A 23,764-nucleotide genomic window follows, 5' to 3' on the forward strand; every position below is an offset into this window, starting at 1 on the left:
TACCATTATATTTGCATAGATACGACCGGCTCGTTCTCTTTCTTGCCGAAGTTCCTTTTGGTCGTGTATATGTTGGCCCCAATTGGAAAGCTATTAGGCGTAATTACGACTCTAAATTACCAATATAACTCTGTTATCCTTAGCTATAGTTTTGTCTACTGGCAATGTATCCAACCTAACAGTTATGTTTTATCATTCATTTCAAATGAAAATTCACCCTATAGATCATTGCCACCGTTTAGTATGACGGCAAAAAAAAAAAAAAAAAAAAAAAAAAAAAAACACGCCGAGAAAAGACGCCAACTCACTTTTGTGGTTTTACAAAATATTTCCATTTTTATGTCTAATATTATTTCATATTTGAAGTATTTGATCCGTTTAACAAAGAACAAAAAATATACACAAGCTACGCGATTTGATTATGGAAACAAAAGTAATTTAATGCTTTGTTGTTCAGATAAGAAATTAAAGGATAGCTTTTTACTAATAAGAGTTTTGGTCACCGGTTCAAAGATGCCTTTTGCCCAAATAATTCAGAAATGCATCCCAACCAATGTAGAGGATATAATTTATTTCCGTCCCCCGCACCAGTAGATAAATTAGTATCATTACTGTCCGGATTGGTAGCGCGACCTTGTGATATGATGGATTAGGTGAGGGAATCGTTCAGACAGACCAGTATGGGTAGTCTTTAATTAATTTTTGTCGTCGGTAAATCCAGACCTCGCGGTCAGTACACCGCGTTTGAATGACAACTTAACTGAACGCAAAAAACTCATTGACTTTGTGCTGTTGTAGGCAATAACACCAAGGTTGCCCAAAAGCCATTTCGATTTTGTAAACTATATGTTTCCCAAACACTAATGCATATTTAATAACCGCATTTCGGGTTTTTATGAAATTCGTCATCACGTTTGATTCTATCCTTCATCTATAAAATCATTTAAGGAAATTCATTTGTAACGTTAATAAAACATCATGAGATTTTCTTTGACGCGCACGAGATGAATAACAAAAACTAGCTTCATTCCTTTGATGGGATATTTGTATATTGCGAGTTATGACATCGTGCTAGCATATTCATGATTATTCATATAAGATGCATTTTGTGTAGATATAATCTTGAAGAAAAGTTGTATTTATGAATAATTAACAATGCTTTAGCTATAGATTGTTTTAAGAGAAAGCCTTCTACATGTAGTAGAAGTCAGATTACATCAGAAACAAAATGTTCTCAGGAATCAAATTTTTGAAAATTCGTAGATACAATTAACAGAAAAGAAAAAAAATTAGACCTTCTTTTTATTACGTCCGTGGTAGTGTGATTAATTTCACATATATTTAAATATGTATGACATATCAGAAAGTAATCTTTAATATAATACAATACCATCGAAAATGTTATTTTCAAAGAAAAACACTTCGGGTTGGAAACTAACGATTATCAGACACAAACATAAGCATAAGTCTGTTCAGAATGATTTCCAACTTCTTCCAAATTAATTTGAATCAAATGTCAAAGGGACAAACTGACAATTAAACTTACCTCGTGACGTCATCGGTGTCGTCATTGTCCGAGTCCATACTGCGTTTACCAGGACTGTATATACTATTTAGCCATTCCCTAGAACGCATCTTACTATCCAGGTCCGCTAGAGCACAGAAATGACTGTTTACGCCTATATTGCAAGTGCGTTTCCTAAAAGGCAAAGACAAAAACATTCATTGAGAATTGTTTACGGAGATTGGGATTATACGTTTCGACTGCATCGTAATCTCGATATTTACCTTAAATCAAAATTTTGGATAAGGAAGTGCTCCGAAGGCATCGCTGAGTGATCTATATTTTAAATTAAATCCGATTTTGTTTGTAATGTCATGTCTTGGCTACTGTGTAATGAAAAATATCGATAGTTTATATACAAATTTTATTTTCTATTGCAACCGTACTGCAATAATAATATGTATGGGATACATATAACGTGAATGTGTTTATAAGTTTCAATACCTAACGATTGATTCGGTTTTGATCGCTAAAAAAACATCAGTATATATAACTTGGCATTAAAATAGCTGTATGGTATATATTCACTAAAATAAGATAGTGTATCCGTTTAATCTTTTTGATATCACCAGTTCATATGGAAATTAAATTTTGCCTCAGAAAGCGACTTAAAATTCAGTTACAATGACGACTAGCTATAGAGGCTATCCTCTATCGAAATATATGTTTGTCTCAAAGTGACGGTCACAATAAATATAATCAATAAAATGTATTTCACAGGATCTATTTATAAACATGTGACATTTAAAATGTTTGCATGAATACATTTACAAACAAACGGGTGCGAAAGAACGTTTCCATAACAACATATTTTAATTAATAGCATCCTTCTGCTGATCGCAAACAGGTCGTATTTTGTGGAATTTTTTAAAAGAATTATAATGGTGTAAGCTGGAAAATGTGATTACAAAATCGATCAATGGCGTCGTGAATGGACTATGGTTGAATGTATTTTTGCATTGACGTTGACACAGAGAGTTTGTTACAGCACAAAACCTATCAATGATCCTGTAAAAACAACCATTTGTAAGAGAGGTTTCTAGATTACTTTTATTAGCGGAGACATTTAAGAAAACAATAAACGTTTAATTAACTTTAGAATTCTAATTGTCATTTCCAATCTAGAAAAGGTTATCAATATTCTTAGCTATCTTGTAACTCCTTTCTGTCGACGTTTAATTTGGACTAGGGTTTATTTTTACAATGTACGTGTCCGTTCATTAACACAAATGAATATATAAAAAGATGTACACGTATACATATATGTGTGTCAAATTCTTTGGTATCATCATTGATGACTGAAATTTGGACTAATATATAATCATTTACATTTATATGTACGGCTTGCAAGTATGTTACTTTGTGCAGGTCAAGCAAATGTGTATCTTCGTTACAATAGTGTATGCACGTATATGTAAATCCTAATTGGAAACCAAATTCTGTTGGGTAATTAAGGGTAATTATATAACTACTAATAACATAGTCATTTTGTTGATTATAAAACGGATAAATCCTAATGAATAACCATGTTTCCGTATGTTATACAGTAGCTACGTATACCGTTCTGAGTTGTACAGTACACCACAACGAGACTACGATCTACAAACAAGAAATACCTACAAAAAGTAACAACGTTACATAACCGGTAAATAGATATAGATATATGTCTATTCCGACAATATAATTAAAATCAGATCACGTATTAGATACCGTGGACACATGTAGTGTAAGAAAGGTATGATTGTAATTCGATTGTCTATTCCGAGCTAATTTATGACATTTTCTTCACCTATCTATATTGACCAAATATACTGGTTACTGTGACATCCGGTTCTGACGAGTTATGTTTTATGATATAGTATCTTTAATTTGGCAGTATGATTTACACTTACTGTTTGCCAGCCAGTTCGTCGTCCAGACTGGCGATGGTTCTCGTCATAGCATGGATATCGGTCCGGGCGTCATCTAATGATCTTACCAGTCTGTAAATGGAGAAAAAAACACCACTCACATGATAGTAAGTACACACGACAATACGTCCACTTGCAAAAATTTAGGTGAACAGGTATACGTTTATTTGTTTGTTTGTTTTATTGATTAAATTAACGTCTTATTAACAGCCAAGGTCATGGACGGCTGACCCTGTATGCGGTATTGTGTGTGTAATGTGAGTCATGCGTGTTAATAGTCCTACTTGTAACTGTAGGGATTTCGACACATCATTTCCACCATGTTGCCATCAGGTTTTTCATTTTACCTGTGATTCTTAAAAATCTAACATTTTATGACAATGTAACGTCACCTGTTACAGCGTTCTGCCCTTTTCTGTTCCTTCTAATTTGATGGTTTTTTTAGAATTTTTCTTCATATTTATATTTTGTTGACAATTGCATTTTTTAAACCTTTTTTTGAGTAGATTTTGATATTGTTGTTACTTTTGTATTTAGTTTTACCGGATACAGGTTTTGTAATATATAGTTTATTTCGTATTATTTTATTTTTTATTGAGAACAGAGGTGATTTTGCGAACGCATTTTTTATGCCGGTATTTATTTTATAATGATATATCACTGCAATTTACTGCTAGATCTACTCTACATCTAGGTATACTACAAACTGTCATCTTACAGTGCAACCTCACTAAGTTATACTGTCGTAGGACTTCTGCAGCGAATTTCACCGTGCTACTTGATATTAAGAATGAGACAATCAGTCGTTCCACTCTTATTGCCAAATACATGTGACCTGGTATTTTAAATGCAGCATTTTGTTTTCATGGCATGGATACACGATCATCGTCTCATGACACAATGCATAATACCACATTGCACACGTTACGTTAACAAGTTAGCGCTACAGCTGTGACTATGGAAGACGCAACATTAATTTGTAAAACACTTATTACAAGTTTTAGAACACTTCCCGAATACATGACATTTAATAATAAGATGGATCATTCAGAAATGAACTCAAATTCCGCGTAATATAATGGCATCATGCATGTAATGTTGTTGTTCATATTTTAATTTCCTTTACAATTGTGTCAATGGAAAACATCAAAGAAAAATTCAAAAGTAACAAGTCAAGAATATCCCTACAGGGAAATACAACAATGAACTAGACATTGAACGTTTGGGGAATAGGCGGTATACACCACGGCACTGATAGTTCAACGAACTCCTCTGTATTGATATTAATGGGCGGCATGGGTTATTTTAGAATTATAAGCTATAAGCCCAACGCCAGATGCTTTATCTTATAGTAAATCCAACTTATATTTAGTATAATGAAAACGTCTTTTGATGCGTCTAAATTTCATATAAGTTGCCACGATTACAGTGTTTGTCTTACGGGCATAAGTGCATATAAAAATATTTTAATGCACTGCTTTTAAAACAATGCCGGATCCAAGAGATACAAGTTTATTTATTACATTGCTATTGAATGAAATGCGTTCAAATGTAGATTAAGCGTGTACTCGAGTAAAATAATATTTGACGTTACCTTGCACCTGACGTGAGTTTCTTTTGTGGTTCTTCCTGAGACAACACCAATAAAGGCAGTGTGTACATGCACGTCAAGCATGCCCATACATAGGTGCTGGTCATTCTTCTAGCAGGGACTGAAAAAGGGGGAAATAAGTCATATACAAATGGACATTGACACATTCACAATAGCTCCTATGGAATCTGGAACTGTAGTAAGCTGTGGGTACCATTGGTTCAGCACCAGGCTTCGTCATTTCCTTTTACATTGAACGCAAGGCATACGTCACGGATTTCAGTCAAATATGCCCGTATTGTGTCACAAACACTAACAGACGCCTCTTTAATTAACACATTTATCGGGTTTGTAATGAACTTTGAAACATCCGTTTAGAAAAAAATACCTGATTGGAAGTTAGAATTATACATTCTGCTCTCATTCTATAAATATGAGATATGTTCTGTCCCCTGGCCAAGCCACACCGTAGTCTAAACTTCTCCATTTATTTTACATCGATTAGGAAACAATTTATACAACTTATGCAAATCACACTCGATGGCCCGGATGTAAGCGCTCGAGGGTTCTTAGTGTGGGAGGAAACTGGAGTGCCCGGAGAAAACCCACGTAATCGGGCAGGACCCTTAACCTTTTCACGTCCGTGCCGAGGATCGAACCCGGCCGGCTATGTGAAAGGCACCGTAGTCAATAGTGGTAGGTTTCGCTAAATGTTTAGCAAAAAGTAAGGAAGAAAACTTGTCGCTGACATAATGTGACCGGTTTGGTATACAGATTGGTTCACTTCAGGATGTACTCCTCTGAGAATTCAGAATTTTCTTGTAGGGGCAAGTGTTACAATTTCGGCAGGGCATACAATTTCGGCCACATATAAATGGAAAATGGAAGAAAAAACATATGTCCGTGTGCTCGTTTTTGAGCTATTATCACTCAAAGATGCCTAGTTGACAAAATATTGGATTTTATGGGAATTTTGTCGTTTTGACCATATACACAAGAGATTAAAGCCATAATTTCCTAATGAGGTGTTTGATATGTATGGATGTTTGTAATTTTTTTTTTTTTTGCAGTAGTCTTTTTTTACAGTAGTCAGAATTTTTTTTAAAAAGCTATGCACCAGCCATTTTTGATTTTAATATAGACAGTTAAAAAACAGGGAATAGGGGTCCATGTGCTTACATTTTTGCCCGATTTGAATATTTGTTATTTTTCAGTATTTTAGAGTAAAAAATAAAGGTGCTCAAATTGCCATTAAATGTTAAAATAAAGTGACAAAAGTGTATCATTTCACACATTAATACTCAATATTTTGATTACCACGAACCCAGTAAAGATTAACAGTAAAAAGCAAAAATTAGCTCGATACCGCTAGTGATGATTTAAGTAAAAACAATTTCAGAAAAAAAAAATGATACAATTGTGGCTCTACTCTAAGCGAAAAAAGACACAATTTCAAAATGGCCACCAAATAGGCCATTTCTTAAAATCCCCGTATAAAAAAAAATCTACTAAAAATAGAAATGTATTCTTTTGACAAAATTTGCAACTGGCAACTTGCTACAGATATTGAAAGATTTAATTTGAAAATCTCATAACTTCTTTGATCTATGTCGAAACGAGACTTCAACGGGACTAAAACCTCAGAAGAATACAACCTTAACAGTATGCTTCAGTGATAGAGTACTATAATTGTTTGTTTGTTTGTTTGATTAATTAACGTCCTATTAACAGCTAAGGTCATGTAAGGACGGCCCCCCATGTATGCGTAGTGTTGCGTGTATGTTGCGCGAGGTGCGTGTTTTGGGAGACTGCGGTATATTCGTGTTGTGTCTTCTTGTATAGTGGAACTATTGCCCTTTTTATAGTGCTATATCACTGAAGCATGCCGCCGAAGACACCAAGCAACACACCCCACCCGGTCACATTATACTGACAACGGGCCAACCAGTCGTCCCACTCCCTGTATGCTGAGCGCTAAGCAGGAGCAGAAACTACCACTTTTAAAGACTTTGGTGTGTCTCGGCCAGGGGACAGAACCCAGAACCTTCCTCACAGGGGCGAACGCTCAACTCAAGGCCAAAAGTGAGGCGATGCCAAGGGAGGCATTAGCAAAGATAAAGTCAGTTAGGAAGAAGAGAAAAGATAAGATCCTAAATTTAGTCGCCTTTTACGATCATGCAATAGGGGCAGCAGGTACAATTCTAACGCCCTACCTGCAGGGCAGAGAGTACTATAAAATAGACAAGAGTTTCACTATCGCAAAGATACTCAACATGAACATGTCTATCATAACACACGAATCACACTAAAACAATACTGTCTAAAATGACCCACGCTGTCGATACGATAAAAGCAAACAACAACAAGAAAACTGAGATTCAAACAAAGAATGTTGGGCTAACGTCATACATGTTAGAGAAAAGGAAGGTAAGTCTGCTATATACAAAGACGGTTTAAATAAGTGATGTAGATAGAAAAGCGAGAGATGTAAGCAAATCAATAACATGACTAGATAAACATAATTTCAAGTATATGAACTAAAAGTTCCGCTTCACTTCACTGGACTCAATAAATGAACAATGAGTTGATAAAGTTGATATCGCTGCCTTATAGCTATACTATCTCCTGATTTTTATTAACTTATAATACAGGTACAAGGTCTGGTATCTAGGGATTATTCTATACAACAAAAAAGTGGAAAGTGATCAAACATTCAACTTACAGTTCATTATGAAATCAAATCCGAGAAAAAAGTAAAAAAGGATATCCAGAATGAATTGCTCTCTTGAGGCACAGATATGTGTTAGACACTGAATCAATGTACACTGAGGTAGTTTACGTGTGTTGAACCACGTGTGATTCGCTCCTTAGGTCTTCAGTGTTAATTCATAGATAAAAATCAAACTGAAATCCTCCTACACACATTTGACCTGCAGCAGACACTGACATTACCTGTGTGCCTAACCTTTGTTAAGTTAACCTAATACAGTGATTGGAGTGATCATATTTACCTTGGACATATATATGTAACGTTGCGTGCTTTCATACATTTAAAAGAAATCATGGCGAGTTCTATAAATGGCAGAGCTTATATGTTCTTATGTTTAAAATGTTCGTATGGTTGACAGGTGGCCACACCTTAATAATTATCAAGGGAAAGTAAACGAAACGAGTTTTTTTTTATATTTTTTGTGGGTGACTGGAAAGAGGAAGAAAGTTTAATAACACAAGAGTGATACTTTGTTCACAGCCATTTGGGTTTATATAAAAAAATCTAAGCGAATTCATCGTCATAGTAATTAAAGTTGATGGATTCCAAGTTTTGTACAAATGTATCCTGTATTTACATATTACATAGTTGTCTGTCCTTGCTGGTAGGTATTGATTTCACATCATATTTTCATGAGTACAACGTCATAGTTTTGTCCAACGAGTTATGACGTCACAATCGATGACTACGCGGAAGGGAGATAACTGTAAAGTCTTGTCTTCAATTTCTTGTATAAATAACACGTTTTTATTTAACATTATAGCTAACGCTTTTTGTGTTTGATACTCTTAAAACTCCTCTCTGCATGCCAAAGTTAGAATATTTATTTGGTTGGTTGGTTTACGTACTATTAGCAGGTGTGTTCATTGAAGGACGGCCTCTCCTGTATGCTGTATCCAGTGTGTGTATGTGTGTGTTGGTATATATTTTGGGAAACTGTGGTATATTCTTGTTGGTTGTCTTTACAATGGTGAAAATGCTATTTCCTAGCAAAGCAAAGATATGATATGGACTTAAGACTTTGACACTTATAACTATGCTCATCATGAAGGCACAGGGTTTTTGCGATGCATATGCGAAGTAAAAGAGGATACGGTGTTATTATATTTGGATGACTGCACTTCCATATCAAAGTGTTCTGCACAAGCTGTTAACGAATATCAATAGTCAAGTCAACATTGGACTCAACCTGTTTTACAATTGACTGGATATGAACGTTGTTATGTCAATTCAGTGATCAGCATACTTGACCATGCCGTTTCAAATATATGATTACAAATCTTTAGTAGCTTGAAGGTAATAGAAAACGGATTTTACGTTCACATCTTCGTAAGGAAAATTTCATATTCCGTCATTTAATTAACAGTCATACCTAACTCTGGGAGTTATCATTATCATTATCAACGCTTTGTCAATTCAAAATTGGTCTTTGATAATTTATCAATTATCAAGTCAAATAAAAGTTACATTACACATAATCTTATTTCCATGGTGATATTCAGTTTTACTTTCCTTTAACGCTATGTTATAATTCAAATACTTTTAGAGTTATGTACATAGGTTTTTATAAGTGTACCGTTAGAGACATAATTGGTATATTTGGATTCATTCATGCTCTCCAGGTTTAAACTATCTTGTTTATTGGAATGGTTTCAGTGTATTGATTACAAATGTACAGATCATCTATCGAAACGAATGGAAACTGCAAGTCTAACTATGAATTTAGATTTGAATTAAAGATAGACATCAATCATACATGTTATTCATGAAACTGTTTCCTGATAAAGGTTCCAGAACAATATACACATCAAAATGAGTGATGGATGTGATACTCTCTGTCTGTAATCGTGTTTCAAAACTGTATCTAATCTCTCCGTTTCTTAGAAAACATTGACAGTAATACTTGTTTGGTAACTAGCGTCAAACATTAAAATATTCCATATCTTATTCGCACGACGGCCTTTTTAAAGTAATGTTAAACTGTTCATAAAGCATGGAGGTACATTCTATGAGCGATATATCACTTACATTGATGTGTGCGTGGGTGTGAAGACCTTACATAATCAGGAAGTCGGGAAAGGTCATGCAAGGACAATCACACGGGGAGCATACTGTTTGGCGTTAGATATACCCATTGCATAAGATAAAGGTGACTCAATTTCACAGATAATAAGGATGTTTTTTTCTTCTTCCTAAATTACTTTTTCTTTCCTAGTGTCCACCTTAACACTCCGATCCCTCACTGCAGCTGAGAGTGCGATCCAATGAGGTAGGCTCTGGGATCTGTCTATTGGTTGAAACACACTAAAGTCTATAAAAACGGTAATTTTGCTACTGGGTAACGTTCATCAAAAATGCAGTAGGTCGATCGCAAGTTGTCAGGATAAGGTGACAGTGATGGAAGCACTGGTTGGTGTCTTTGATGGCACACTTCAGTGATATAGCACTGTTAACATGGTAACTTCACTATCACAAGGAGACCCAACACGAACCGTCCTTCACATACAGACATTCGCTTTTCAATGCATTACATACAGAAGTATATCCTTAAAATGACCTTAGCTGTTCATACGACGTTAAGGTCAATCAACCAACAATCAGTATCATACAGGGATAGGATCGGACGAGATTTAGGACACATTCATGGTCAGTTATATCATGACAGGCATCCAAGCTATATCCAAGTTATAGCTTCAGGACACTCAAAACCGGTCAATGTCAATCATGTCAGGACAGACATCTAGGACATTTTACAAGAGTCAAGGTCATATCGGACGCTCAGAACATTCATCAATAGTAAAGGTCATATCGGGACACTCAGAACATTCACCTATAGTCAAGGTCAAATCGGGACACTAAGTACATCACCAAAATCAAGATCATATTGGAACACTCAGAACAATCACTAATAGTCAGGATAATGTCGTAGAGATTTCAGAGGAAACTCAGCATAGGAACATGTTTCTTTCGATCAGTCGGTAAAATCGTGATTTCTCACGTCGAATATTCCTAGTAGGGACACAAGGCAGGTATGCGTTTTTCCTACGTTCTTCTCTAATAAGGGTTATCCAGATTATCTTTGTATATTTTGATAAAATGTTTGAATAATGTTTTTCAATAATTTTAAGTCCTGTGTTTGAAGGTGTAGGGATTGCGATTTCATATGCAATTTATTGTTTGTCCTACGTAGGCTGAATAATAGAACAGTATCAACATTCGCTGTCGAGTATTTTATCTGGCAAACAGTTTGATATTGTATACATCTGTATTGTATGATTTTATGTACTTCTGGATTCCCAAAAGGCTTCAGTATCCACGGCAATTGCAAACTCATTTAGTTGTCAACACTGAAATGGAACGTGTAAATATTAGAGAATTCGTCCAATAACGTTCCTTGAAATAAGTTTAAAGTGTAAATTAAGCATGTGCTAAACTCAATTCAACTGACATCTTGTTTGCCTGTTGGCTTGAAGAACCCATACACATACTTTAATTCTTTTTTAAAAATCGATTTCATGAATATTAAACAATCGCATTTTATTGTTTTCGCAACGAGTATATTTTAAATAAAAACTTGTTCCCAAAATAAGCGCTCAATACTGTAGAAATGACCAACATTCAAAGCAAGGTCAGATGAAAATTTCATATTCTTTTAACCTCGTGATGGTCTTGTCTCATAATATGACATGATTACAGATATATTATGAATGCTGCTTGATAGAACGTTTCCTGTTTGTATAATTACTCATGAAATTAAAAAATAGTGATTTTCAAAGGTTGTAATGGATATATGTATAAAAAACAACTTTGAACTAGATGTAATACCTAATTATGTCACTTTTGAATGAACTTTTGAATGAACCCTGCAACCCTCAGAGTATCATACAGGATCAAGCCTCAGGCACGTACTAAGTGATCTGACTATCACTTTTGAATGTTAAACAAACCCATCAACACCATTATAGGACACCGAGTGACCATCACAGTATCGACTGATAGTCCTGTTATCCGTATGTACTCGTGACACCAGTTGGTTGGGCTCTTTATTGGGCAAACATCAGATGTTATGTCACATCCGGTTTACCACGCAATATTTATTTTCAATGTTTTAACAATATTAGCTAAATGGACAATGCTGCTATAAAGTTCATATTCTCGTTTTACACATTTGCACGTTTTGATATAAGTTACAATGTAACATCCGGCTCTCGGGACATCTTCAATAAGCGGAGAATTGTTGTATGCTGGCATCGATGACTGATCTCATACGTTTGTATTTGTTTTGGGTTTGAATTCCTCAAACATCTGATTGGGGCATATATAACAGTGAACCAGAGAAAAAAGCGAGTTTCCCCAAGGTCTGATATATAGTCAACGATACGCTATATTCAATATAATAAGACTGATATCTAAAATCATCTCTTTATCATCTCATGCTTAGTAAGATTCCATGATTCCACTGAAGGTATCAATACATTGAGTGGCGCCCTGTCTGGTATGCATTCCAACCAAACAACCAATCAGCACAATCAAAACTGGATGGCGAATTTAAATATAGAACACGTTCAGATCCTGAACTAGGTGAGGTGCTGTAAATAGACGCTATTTTATGTTGATACGTTTACATGTAACAATCACTTTGATAACTCATCGTATCATAAGTTAGTGTGACGCTTTAATATTTTGTAGAATTATTTTAGTTATAATTATGTTATAATATAATTCGACCGTCTCAAGCGAACATTATCATCAATACACAAGCACTTGTATGGAAGGAAGCCTCTGAGTGGTCGCTGTAATATTTTGTAGAATTATTGTAGTTGTTATTATGGGGTTAGTTTTATGTTACGTATTAGTTCGTATGTTTCCAGCACCTGTAAAACAATGAAACAATCTCGTTTTGTAAAAAATAAACACGATAAGTTGTAAACAATTATAAAAAAAAATGGACGAGGAACATTCATAGAGATTAAGACAACTTGCTCCGGAAGATGAATTCCTCCTCCATAAAGATTTCAGAACTATAAACACCATTAGGATATTACATAAACCCATTATGAGATTCCGTCCTGGGTGGTAGTGAACAGTTGGTATCAATGCCTTTGTTAATTCAATCCCAGGTTTGTTTGCCAGTTGCAGCCTTATTAATGGTCTATTTCTCTGTTTGTTATATTGGCCATTACCGACATTCTCCAATATCGGCTTATTATGGTCCTCTATCAGTACCGCATGTGTATTACTGCTAGGTTCAGGACATGCTCCACTCGTCTCCTGGTAACGGTCGATACATATTTATTTTTCACGGTTGAATGAACAACAGGACATGATAAAGCCAAGGCCACTCTGATTCATGTGACAATTAGTGCCAGTCTCGGTAAAATACATCAGCATCTGGGAGGATTTGCGGGTATTAGATGTGAAGTGACCTGCCTCAACACCACATCCCAATTACTTATCTGTGTATCAAATATGGCATGGCGGCTAAATAGTCTATCACATCAAAATTAGCTAGAGAAGAACTTCAGTATATATGACTGTTGATTATTTGGAGCGAGGTTCCCGATAGAACCTAATCCATTCGTAAACCATTCGATACCATTCGATAAAAAACAACGATTAATATTTCTCCTATTTCGACAGGTTGATTGTCAATCATGTTCCAATAATTATAAAATCATTTGTGTCGCAATCTATATACATGTGGTGACATTGTTCGAACATAGATATTATGTTGGATGCAATTCATTTTGTATCATTTTTGTAGACATATCAGTGAATTAATAATGAATCTTTGTTTTATGAATGTTCATGGTAATCAATTATGGTATCATTATATTATCAGCAATATAAACCTCAACGTAATTATCCTCGTGATATTGATATAAAAACAGTTTGTTTTAGCTGATGTATCATCAGTATACGTGGCATTGACGGGAGATAAACTGTCCCAATCATTTAATTATCATGCATCATTAATGTTCACGTCTACATATATTGTGTGGTCCCAGTCCACTAATTACTACATCTTTTTGGTGGAAAATGGCATGTGTTCATTGACATTATTCATCACGTAAGCATATGATGCATTTGCCTATCATATAAAGTCCATTATGTGAACATGACGTAATGAAGATGTATATACGCCTGCACCACATATAACGATTCAATATTTCGCATTAAACACGTTTTTATAAAACTGATGACCTTTTTCATTAACAATGATTCGGGCATTTTAAAACAGTTCATGGCGTTCGCATAGGCATTGTAAAACAAAATGTAAGGAATAATGATTTTGGAAATGTTTTATTCCTTGAAATTTTGTCATGTAATCGAAGGCACTTACCAATGTATTGCTTAATGTCTCATTGCGAAAAAAACGTCAATTGGTAGTATTATAAGAGCGAGATCGCAAATCAATTGGTCGGCTTTGTTCTTTAAACAAAAAGGTAATAGAAAGGATCATAAATTTGGTAAACAATAGTTACATTATTAATGGTTCTTCTATTGGCATGATGTCACAGGGATTATCGGGTCAGCGGGATACATAAACGGTTAAGTGCTAGTATTATTTCTTTTTAATTGTACAGTTTAACACATCGTTACCTACATACAACCATCATATACCCTCGTTTTAGACCTGGGCCTTTGTTGTGACTCTATATGATGTGCTAAGAAGACTTTTATATATAACGTAATGTTTGAGGTCACGTCTACTCTCCCCAACCATACTCGCTCCTAATACACCTCGCGTGGTTAAACAAACGCTTGCTTTATGGTTGTACATTAATAAGGCACAAACGCTCTACGGACTCCGATGGTTCAGAAGTGTTAGTAATTTTCTAAGATAGTCGGTGCTAGATTATGCAGATTTCATATAGGGTCGTAAAATGTTTCTCTCTGACGGCCGCGTGGCAACTAAATTGTTTCTTGTATTCGTGTAATATTGCTAATAATCATTATTATTCATACAGCACAACATATACCAGTGTATCTATCTACTTGGTAGCGGTTTACGTCCATATCACACATGCATTTTTACAATGCATTTTGTATGTACATGTAGGGGTTATTCATATATAAATATATGACATTAACAGTGTAACAAAGTTACAAGAACGATTTATGAACCCATACTTTTAGATTTGATTACTCCATTTGTTTCCGACATTGGATAATTCGCCTACTTTTATTGAGTAAGTAGATACTACAAATGTAAGTCATTATCTACCCAGCATGTTTCGGTGTCTGTTTGTCGAACTGACTTGACCATTGGTCACTGTCCTGGTCACGGTCAAATATGTCAGTAGGGTATAAACCATAAACCGATCATGTACGACATTGATACTGGAAGGAGTTGGAGGCACGGACTGATGGTAGATTGTCATTTCGTAGCCATAAAACATTCTTGATTACACGTACAGTTTTATATAGTCAAAAATAGCGGCAAAGTCTCCAATAGAATACAGTCATGTTCTATATAGAGTGATAACTATTCATATATTAATTGCGGTTGTTTTCTTGTTTCCTGAGCATACTGACCAATTCTATTATATGTAAGTGGAGTGACGCATCAGTGTGAATTTTTTAATATTGGATATGTGAAATTTACTTAAATATAAGAACAATAGATAACAAACATGACAATACATAAACATGCACATCATTAGAAATATTGTTTGCCAATGTTACTTTGACGATACCAGCTATATTATTACATATTCATTTGCTATTATTGCTGTAGGGAGGAAATAAAGCGATTACTTAACTGAAAAGGCGCCTCTTTGCATACTGAATTTCCGGTTACATGTACTCTAGAACAAAATAATTTTTTTTTTTTTTTTTTATGTTTTAAAATATCTGCTAACTGATTTGTCAATGTTTCTTAGATATTGATCTAGACATTCGATAAAAGGTGACGGGTAATTAATGCAGATTGGAGTGTTATCATAAAGTAAATTACATTTATTAGAAAATCGATAATCAGGGAAACAGATCGATAACCAGATATTCAAACGCAATTTTATTTATTTATTTTAAAAAAAATCGTGGACCTTCTCTGTAGAGTTGGTTTTCTAATGCGAAATAATAAGATAAAAACCCTTTATATTCAAAAAGAGATTTTCTACAGTATATCTTAAATAGGCTTCACTTTCCGTGAGATAATGGTAAACCTAATATCAGAATGGATGGTGCTTTGTCTGACACGGAACGGTAAAGATGTATGTCAGTAAAGGCGATCACTGAAGCCATTCGAATTTTGAGTGAGACTAGCGGGCTCCTCACGACAGTGTTAAGTATCTGAAGATCGGAATTTTGAAAAAGATAGGGGATAATTCGATAATACACAAGGATGGCTGTTCCCTCGTTAAGACATGGCAGCGAGTAGTCTGTTTGTTGAGCTGTCGTTCCTTTTTACATCACTTTCTTGACGCCATCCGACCGGCATTCTTCACAGACAAAAAAACATCCACTCAATGCCTATATCAGAATCAGGTTACTGTACTTGTACTTCAATCCAGGCTTTGTTTCGGGTCCATCGAATTGCGCAGTAAAGGCACTAACATCTACGTCCATAAAGGTCATTCAATAACTGTTTTCGAGACATTTAAAGAGCAAAAAAGACGCAAAGCCTGATTAGACACAGAACTAGTTACATACGATTCGGTTAAATTAGAAAAGTAAAATGAACTCGCAACTGCTGTCTTCAACTAACATTATGGGAAGAAACATAATTACATGTATGAGTGTTTTGACCGTTAAGATATGTTTTGTATAGGGTGATATTTAATACTGCAACACTCTTATTATTCCATTCCGATTACACTCGACCAAATGAAATGGAACTATACTTAAACCTTTCAAAGAAGCTTCATTCGCTACACAATATTATATCTGGTATGTTCTACTTCATAAAAGAAACAGCATAAAACATTGATAAAATTCCTACCTTATTAAGTGTATCGCCCTTCTTACTTTCCACAATTAAAATTAGACTTTGTATCATTTTTTTGTTTGTTTGCTTGATAAATTAACGTCCTATTAACAACTATGGTCATGTAAGGACGGCCTCCCATGTATGTGGTGTGTTGCGTGTATGTTGTGCGAGGGGTGTGTTTTGGGAGTATCATACAAAAATATAAACGAATTGAATAATACAATACACCCGTAACGAATACCATGATTTGATTAATTAATACAACTAGAGTTGTGTGTAAATGCATATTATGCACGTGATTTAATCATAAACACATAACACTTTATATGTTAATCACGAAAAAACAATGGAGCTGTCCTTTTGATATTCCATATTAGAAGCTCAAAATACTTGATTCAGAACCGATAAGCCCGATTGATCTTGCCATAATTTCCATTCCGTTCCAGTTAAGAAGGCGAGGCGACCTAACAGTTCTGTTGGAGATATTACTACTGACGTAAAACGCCGTGGTAAAATAGCCGTCATTATTGGTCCATATGATTCAATCGCGATCTATGATTTGTGAACGGTGCGATCATATTGATCTGCTAAGTCTCAATTTCTGATTTGCATAAATGGTAACATGCTAACAGTAACGTGGCCTCCAACAAAACTGAATATGACGTCAAATACATTGTTTCAATAAATAGCCATTCATGAATGAAAAGGAACATGATAATTTGATGTGGCATTTTGTGGAGGTGGACTTTCTTGGAAGATTTCTCACTCCTGAATGATGGGATCTGTCCATCTCAAACGCGTAGTCGTTCCGTTATCAACTATTAATACCTGCTAAAACTGGCTGCTAAACCTACGTCTTCCGCTTAGTAATTTGATTGAGTTGTATCCTTTGCAAAGCGAAAATAAACCGATCACAGCGTTAACAATGATCTTTAATTCAGCTTTAATAAACGTGTAAATAAACGTAGGGAATTTTCCTGGTTTCACACATGTGAAAATGTATTGTAAAAGCAAAATAGTGGTATTGTATATTTGCATATGACAGAGTTAGCTGCCCTTGTCGGTAAGCATTAATGTGACATAATGTGTTAGCGAACGTAACGCGAGAATTTTTAAGAATAATGACATTACACTGATAACAATTCCATAAGGAGGATAATTTCATAAAGGAGATAATTCTTTAAAATGCAAATATAGATTATACAATATATTTTACTTGTTGGCCTCGAACTACGCTGGTGGCTTAGAAACTACGAATGCGGGATAGATCCATCGTGAAAAGTGTATTGTTCAATCAATTAATTATATCAGCAATATCAAGTATACATTCGAGTGAACAGAAGGACATTCGAGTGAACAGAAGGACATTCGAGTGAACAGAAGGACATTCGAGTGAACAGAAGGACATTCGAGTGAACAGAAGGACATTCGAGTGAACAGAAGGACATTCGAGTGAACAGAAGGACATTCGAGTGAACAGAAGGACATTCCAGTGAACAGAAGGACAGTGAACAGAAGGACATTCCAGTGAACAGAAGGACATTCCAGTGAACAGAAGGACATTCCAGTGAACAGAAGGACATTCCAGTGAACAGAAGGACATTCCAGTGAACAGAAGGACATTCGAGTGAACAGAAGGACATTCCAGTGAACAGAAGGACATTCCAGTGAACAGAAGGACATTCCAGTGAACAGAAGGACATTCCAGTGAACAGAAGGACATTCCAGTGAACAGAAGGACATTCCAGTGAACAGAAGGACATTCGAGTGAACAGAAGGACATTCGAGTGAACAGAAGGACATTCGAGTGAACAGAAGGACATTCGAGTGAACAGAAGGATATATTATAAAAAAAATCAACTTTAAGTAATATGAGAATAAAAGGAAAATTGATATAGAACATATAGAATTTTGATTGGGAAAATATTTTGATTGTCATTTTTAAATGATTTCCAAACCCATACTCTTGTGAAATGCGGTTAAAGTCAACAGGCTGCCTAGTAACCTAAACTCAGAGTATCCCCCAACCACTCCTGATGGCGATCGACCGTCAAGTTAATTCAATGAAAAGAGCATTGTCTATATCAAATGCATGTTCGTGATGCAGATCGACTGTTTCTGCAATGGGTAGCTAGAATTCAATTAATAAGTCTAAAACAAAGATTAGTTTACATTGTATTGTTGTTTTAACGAATGATACGAGTTATTGAGTTGAATTAATTTAGTAATTGCCTTTTACTGTTATGAGCCAGGTGTAATAGATACCGATCCAGATGTTCTGTTGGCATACTGAAATTACTCAATAGTCTCATTGCCTTAGAGACAGAGGATAGGTCATGCGTCCTCACCCTTCACAGTAGTATTTATATATAAAATGATCGTCCGAATACGCAGGACTCATTTATCTGTTCGTTTTCGATAGGTCGAAGAACCACTTACGCGTCCAACATACTATTTACACAGCTTAAAGTGAACAATAAGATTGGAATACTTTTTACGATGGTGAAATCAACATTGGTTGCGTTTTATTGTCAGTTATAACAAGAAAAGTACCATTAAATTGTATTCCTAGTGCAATGGTCAGCGAACCCATCCCGCAAATTCACGATTTCATAATGATGTTGTTCGGTGTCTTCGGCGACATGCTTCGGTGATATAGTACTAAAAAGAGCAAGAGTTCCACTAAACAAGAAGACCCAACACGAATATGCCGCAGTCTCCCAAAAACCACACCACACAATACATACGCGCTTCACACCGCATACATTGGAGGTCGTCCTTACATGACATTGTCTGTTAATAGGACGTCAATTTAATCATCCAAACAAACTAACAATCTTTTACAACAATTTAAGACCATGATATGAATACTGTTATTATTCATATGAAGACACACAATGACAATTCTGCATTAATCAAGTTGAAACATTAATAATAAAAGAATGGGTAAATATGTCTATCGACAATTCGTAAGAATGTGGAAGAATTACCTTAGTGACTGCATATACTAAATATATTGAATATACTTGGATAGTAAAATTGATAGGTACATAGAAGCATGAAAGGAATTAACGCGATTATCATAGTCTCTAACGATAAGTAAATAATGAAATAAGTGTCTTCTGATTAAGAAGGACACTATTTGATATCTGACAAAAAGGACTCCAATTAAAGGAAAGCCATAGTACGGATCAGCTAAAACAAACATCAATCTAATGAGCAGCATTAATTAGGAGAAATAATGTATTGTGAGTGAAGCAAAACGTATTAGATATTTCAGTTTTAAAAGCACAATCCAATGATATGATTATGAAGTATTGTATCGAATGCGCGTAATTTATTGTTAGTTTGCCAAGATTCTGCTTTACGGTAAGAACACATGGAAACAGCTAAAAGCTGACTCGGTGGTATGGCGGAACTATGTCTTAGTGCACATGGACTAAGCGTCTATGAGCAAACGCCATCGACATATTACAATTTTGATGTTATTTCTTGTCATTGATAGAAACTTCCAAACTACAGACGACGCATCCCGTTGCACTTCCTTTGAACTTTGGTGTTGAGTGGGCCGTAACGTCAATTTCAGTCAATAGTATCTAAAGAAGGCAAAGCACAGGGCCACGCGCGTTTCTGACAGCCAGCGAAGAGTAAATTTGTACTTTGGCAAGATTCCCATTTGATGTTCAGTGCATCATTTCTTGTAAAGTTGGAGAAACATAGCTAGCCTTTGCATGCAAAGGTCCCATATGGGTTGGCGATTTGGTCGCGTTCTGCTTGAGTACTTGATTGTATTAGAGAGAAAAACACGTGAAACTTTGTTATAAAACAGACACAACTTTTTTTTCGAAAATCAAATTATTTCAAAACAAATACATTTTATAATAGGAAATGGTGGTTGTGGTATTCAAATCTGATTTATTTTCATTACCACTCCCAGATGTATTGTCTTTCATTTCTGATTTGTTTTAGAATTTCTACGTTATGAACAGTAGAAGTCATAAAATATGAAAGATTCAAATAACAACTCTACTACACAAACAAAAACAACATTAAAAACTGGTCAAGCGGCAATAAAAATGGTAAGGTTTTAATTATAATTATTCTTATTCTTATTTTCTACTTTCCTTCGATGTGATTTCTGACGTTTTTCTCGAAAATGATTGATGGATCACCATCAAATTTGAAACATGCCCCATAGGACATCCGTAATGGTTCCATTACAATCAACATTGCGTATATCCTGGTGGTTTATGGAGATACCAGCACATTATGACTGTTTTACATGTACTACCGGAATAAGTGTCACAATATTTACTCTAAATACCCTTCTTTGACGTTAACCAGTGTCACTTCAGAATCGGCGTGATACATTTCATGGATTGTTATTTGGTTGACATTCTATAAGCAATGTAGCTTTCCAGATTTAAAGTCAGGATTCAAAATTCATGAAATGTTATTTAACGTCGCATATCCAAACAAAGTACAACCTCAACACTGTGGTGCTATTCTTGGACAGCCATGTGATCTCCACAATGGATTGTGACTATGACTTTTAAAGGAAAGATGTCAAGGCGGGACAACTCACCTGGTAGGGTTAGTGCACGAGCAGATTTCTGTAATGGTGTGATGTAACACTGAAGCACACTGCTAAAGTCACAGACCAGTACGGATTATCACATCTAACATTTATCCTAACAACCTTCTCTTTTTTTTTTCCAGAGTAGACAGATCATATTGATCAGGTGAGTAAGAGCAGACGTTATTTTATTTCGCCAGGTAAACCATTTCCGGTGCTGTTAATAAAATCAGATATAGATGGTGTTCCACAAAGTTATTGGTGACATGGTGTAATATTACGTGTAATATTACGACATGTTGGGTTGATTTAATTTTCAAATATATTTGTCATGATTTTTATCATAAACGCTAAATTATTCAATATGCATTGGCCGTGTTTATCTAGATATGTATAAATAAATTATTTAAACGTGATAATAATAGGTGTTCCATTCACAATATTGTATATTTAATTTGTATCGTAATTTCAAAGCTGATAATCGAGCTCGTTAAAATGAATACACTGATAAGAACAAACAATACTTCAATATGTTATTACATTAACATTTTTTTCAATCATTACCGGGGATATTTTCTGTATGATCAAATTACCTAACGAACGAAATAATATTAAAGTACATGATGGATATCGCCACGATTTTGTGACGTCTGAAAATTATAAAAATCGCATTAACTACAATTGGGTTTTTTTTCATACATATGTAAGAAGTTACTATATAAACCCTATTGCCAAAAATGCAAAAAAAAATTAAAGTTAAAATCGACTGTTAAAATGTGATGTTGAACCGGAGTGACGTCACATCTACAATTCGTGACGTCAATACATTGTTTTGAGTCAATGTGGTATAACAAAATAGTTATCGACGGGGTTTTCGGGTAACAGAAGATTTGTTGGACCCTCACACATATTAGAATTGATATCATCCTGGTCCAAAATATGTTAATGTAAGCTTTAAACATCATTCTGGTCCAAAATTTGTTAATGTAAGCTTTAAACATCATTCTGGTCCAAAATATGTTAATGTAAGCTTTAAACATCATTCTGGTCCAAAATATGTTAATGTAAGCTTTAAACATCATTCTGGTCCAAAATATGTTAATGTAAGCTTTAAACATCATTCTGGTCCAAAATATGTTAATGTAAGCTTTAAACATCATTCTGGTCCAAAATATGTTAATGTAAGCTTTAAACATCATTCTGGTCCAAAATATGTTAATGTAAGCTTAAAACATCATTCTGGTCCAAAATATGTAATGTAAGCTTAAAACATCGTTCTGGTCCAAAATATGTAATGTAAGCTTAAAACATCATTCTGGGCCAAAATATGTTAACGTAAGCTTAAAACATCGTTCTGGTCCTTGGCATGTTGATATCAATATTTTACATCATTCTGATCCGTGATATGGCCCAGAAATATAGAGCCGGACTGCAGACAAATCATTTAATGTGTGTAAAATTCTCGTAACGCACTAGCGCACGCTATTCAACTTTTCTGCAGTCCCCGTTCATGTTATAGGGCCATACTAAAGAACAAAATGGTGTTTAGCTAAAATTAACCATATCAAGTAAACACTAACCTTTTGGCATTATGTATCTATTAATGTATGTAATTAATATAAAGAGTTAATGCGTTTCAATATTACTGAATTATTTGAGATAAACATAAGGAATACATATCGCTATCAGCATAAAGATACCCAACATGGCCGGCTTATATACTTTGTAAGGTCTACCTGTAACATATTCCTGACCCGTACATGACTTTAGTACTATCATGGGTAAATCTGCTTACCTACGGAGGTCAAAACGACCCACTGAACCCGTCCGTATATACGTAGTTAGGCTATTTTGGTATATCTTTTATACGTAACAGTCTATTGACAGGCAACGTGTAATTTAATTACATTTTGAAATAAAGCCTAGATAAATATCATTCCATCACGTTTATGAATATTTGGATTTTATTTCTCGAGGGGGAGTCGAAGTTATGTGCAACGCGGGAATCTTATCTATGAATAAACAACGTCGAGTGGCCAATGTTGTCATATCTTGAGTCAATCTGCGAGCACCGTATAGGGATAGCGTTATTAAGGTATTGACGTATCAATAATTGGCTCTAATAAGGGGGATGGCTGGATGTGGACAGTGCTATCAGCAGATGGGGATTACTGTTGTTAAACTCTCACATAAGTTACTGACCATATAACACAATAAAATACCGTGTATGGCCGGGTATTACAGCGGAGTAAGCATGTCTATTCCATCTGTTTTATATTTTCACGAATTAATCTTCTTTAAGGCGAAAGCTATAATAAACAACGATTTCCCTATGGTATTCAGAATTTAAATCCAGGTTAAAATTATTTTAGCATGTTTTGTTTGGATTATCAATCATAACGTTCTATTGACAACTCG

General features: G+C 35.0%; 1 protein-coding gene across 1 annotated transcript in view; it reads right to left on the minus strand.

Moving 5' to 3' along the window:
- Nucleotides 1–23,764, minus strand: part of LOC138329145 (uncharacterized) — a 34,690-nt gene that overhangs the window by 5,218 nt on the left and 5,708 nt on the right. Inside the window, exons 2-4 of the mRNA XM_069275908.1 lie at nucleotides 5,069–5,186; nucleotides 3,457–3,546; nucleotides 1,547–1,699 (exon numbers count right to left, since the gene is read on the minus strand). Of these exons, the coding sequence (XP_069132009.1) occupies nucleotides 1,547–1,699; nucleotides 3,457–3,546; nucleotides 5,069–5,172 (347 nt within the window). The 5' untranslated portion in view covers nucleotides 5,173–5,186. The remainder of the gene's footprint in view (nucleotides 1–1,546; nucleotides 1,700–3,456; nucleotides 3,547–5,068; nucleotides 5,187–23,764) is intronic.

The sequence above is a fragment of the Argopecten irradians genome, chromosome 8 (assembly GCF_041381155.1).
Source record: "Argopecten irradians isolate NY chromosome 8, Ai_NY, whole genome shotgun sequence".
Classification (NCBI taxonomy): Eukaryota; Metazoa; Mollusca; class Bivalvia; order Pectinida; family Pectinidae; genus Argopecten; species Argopecten irradians.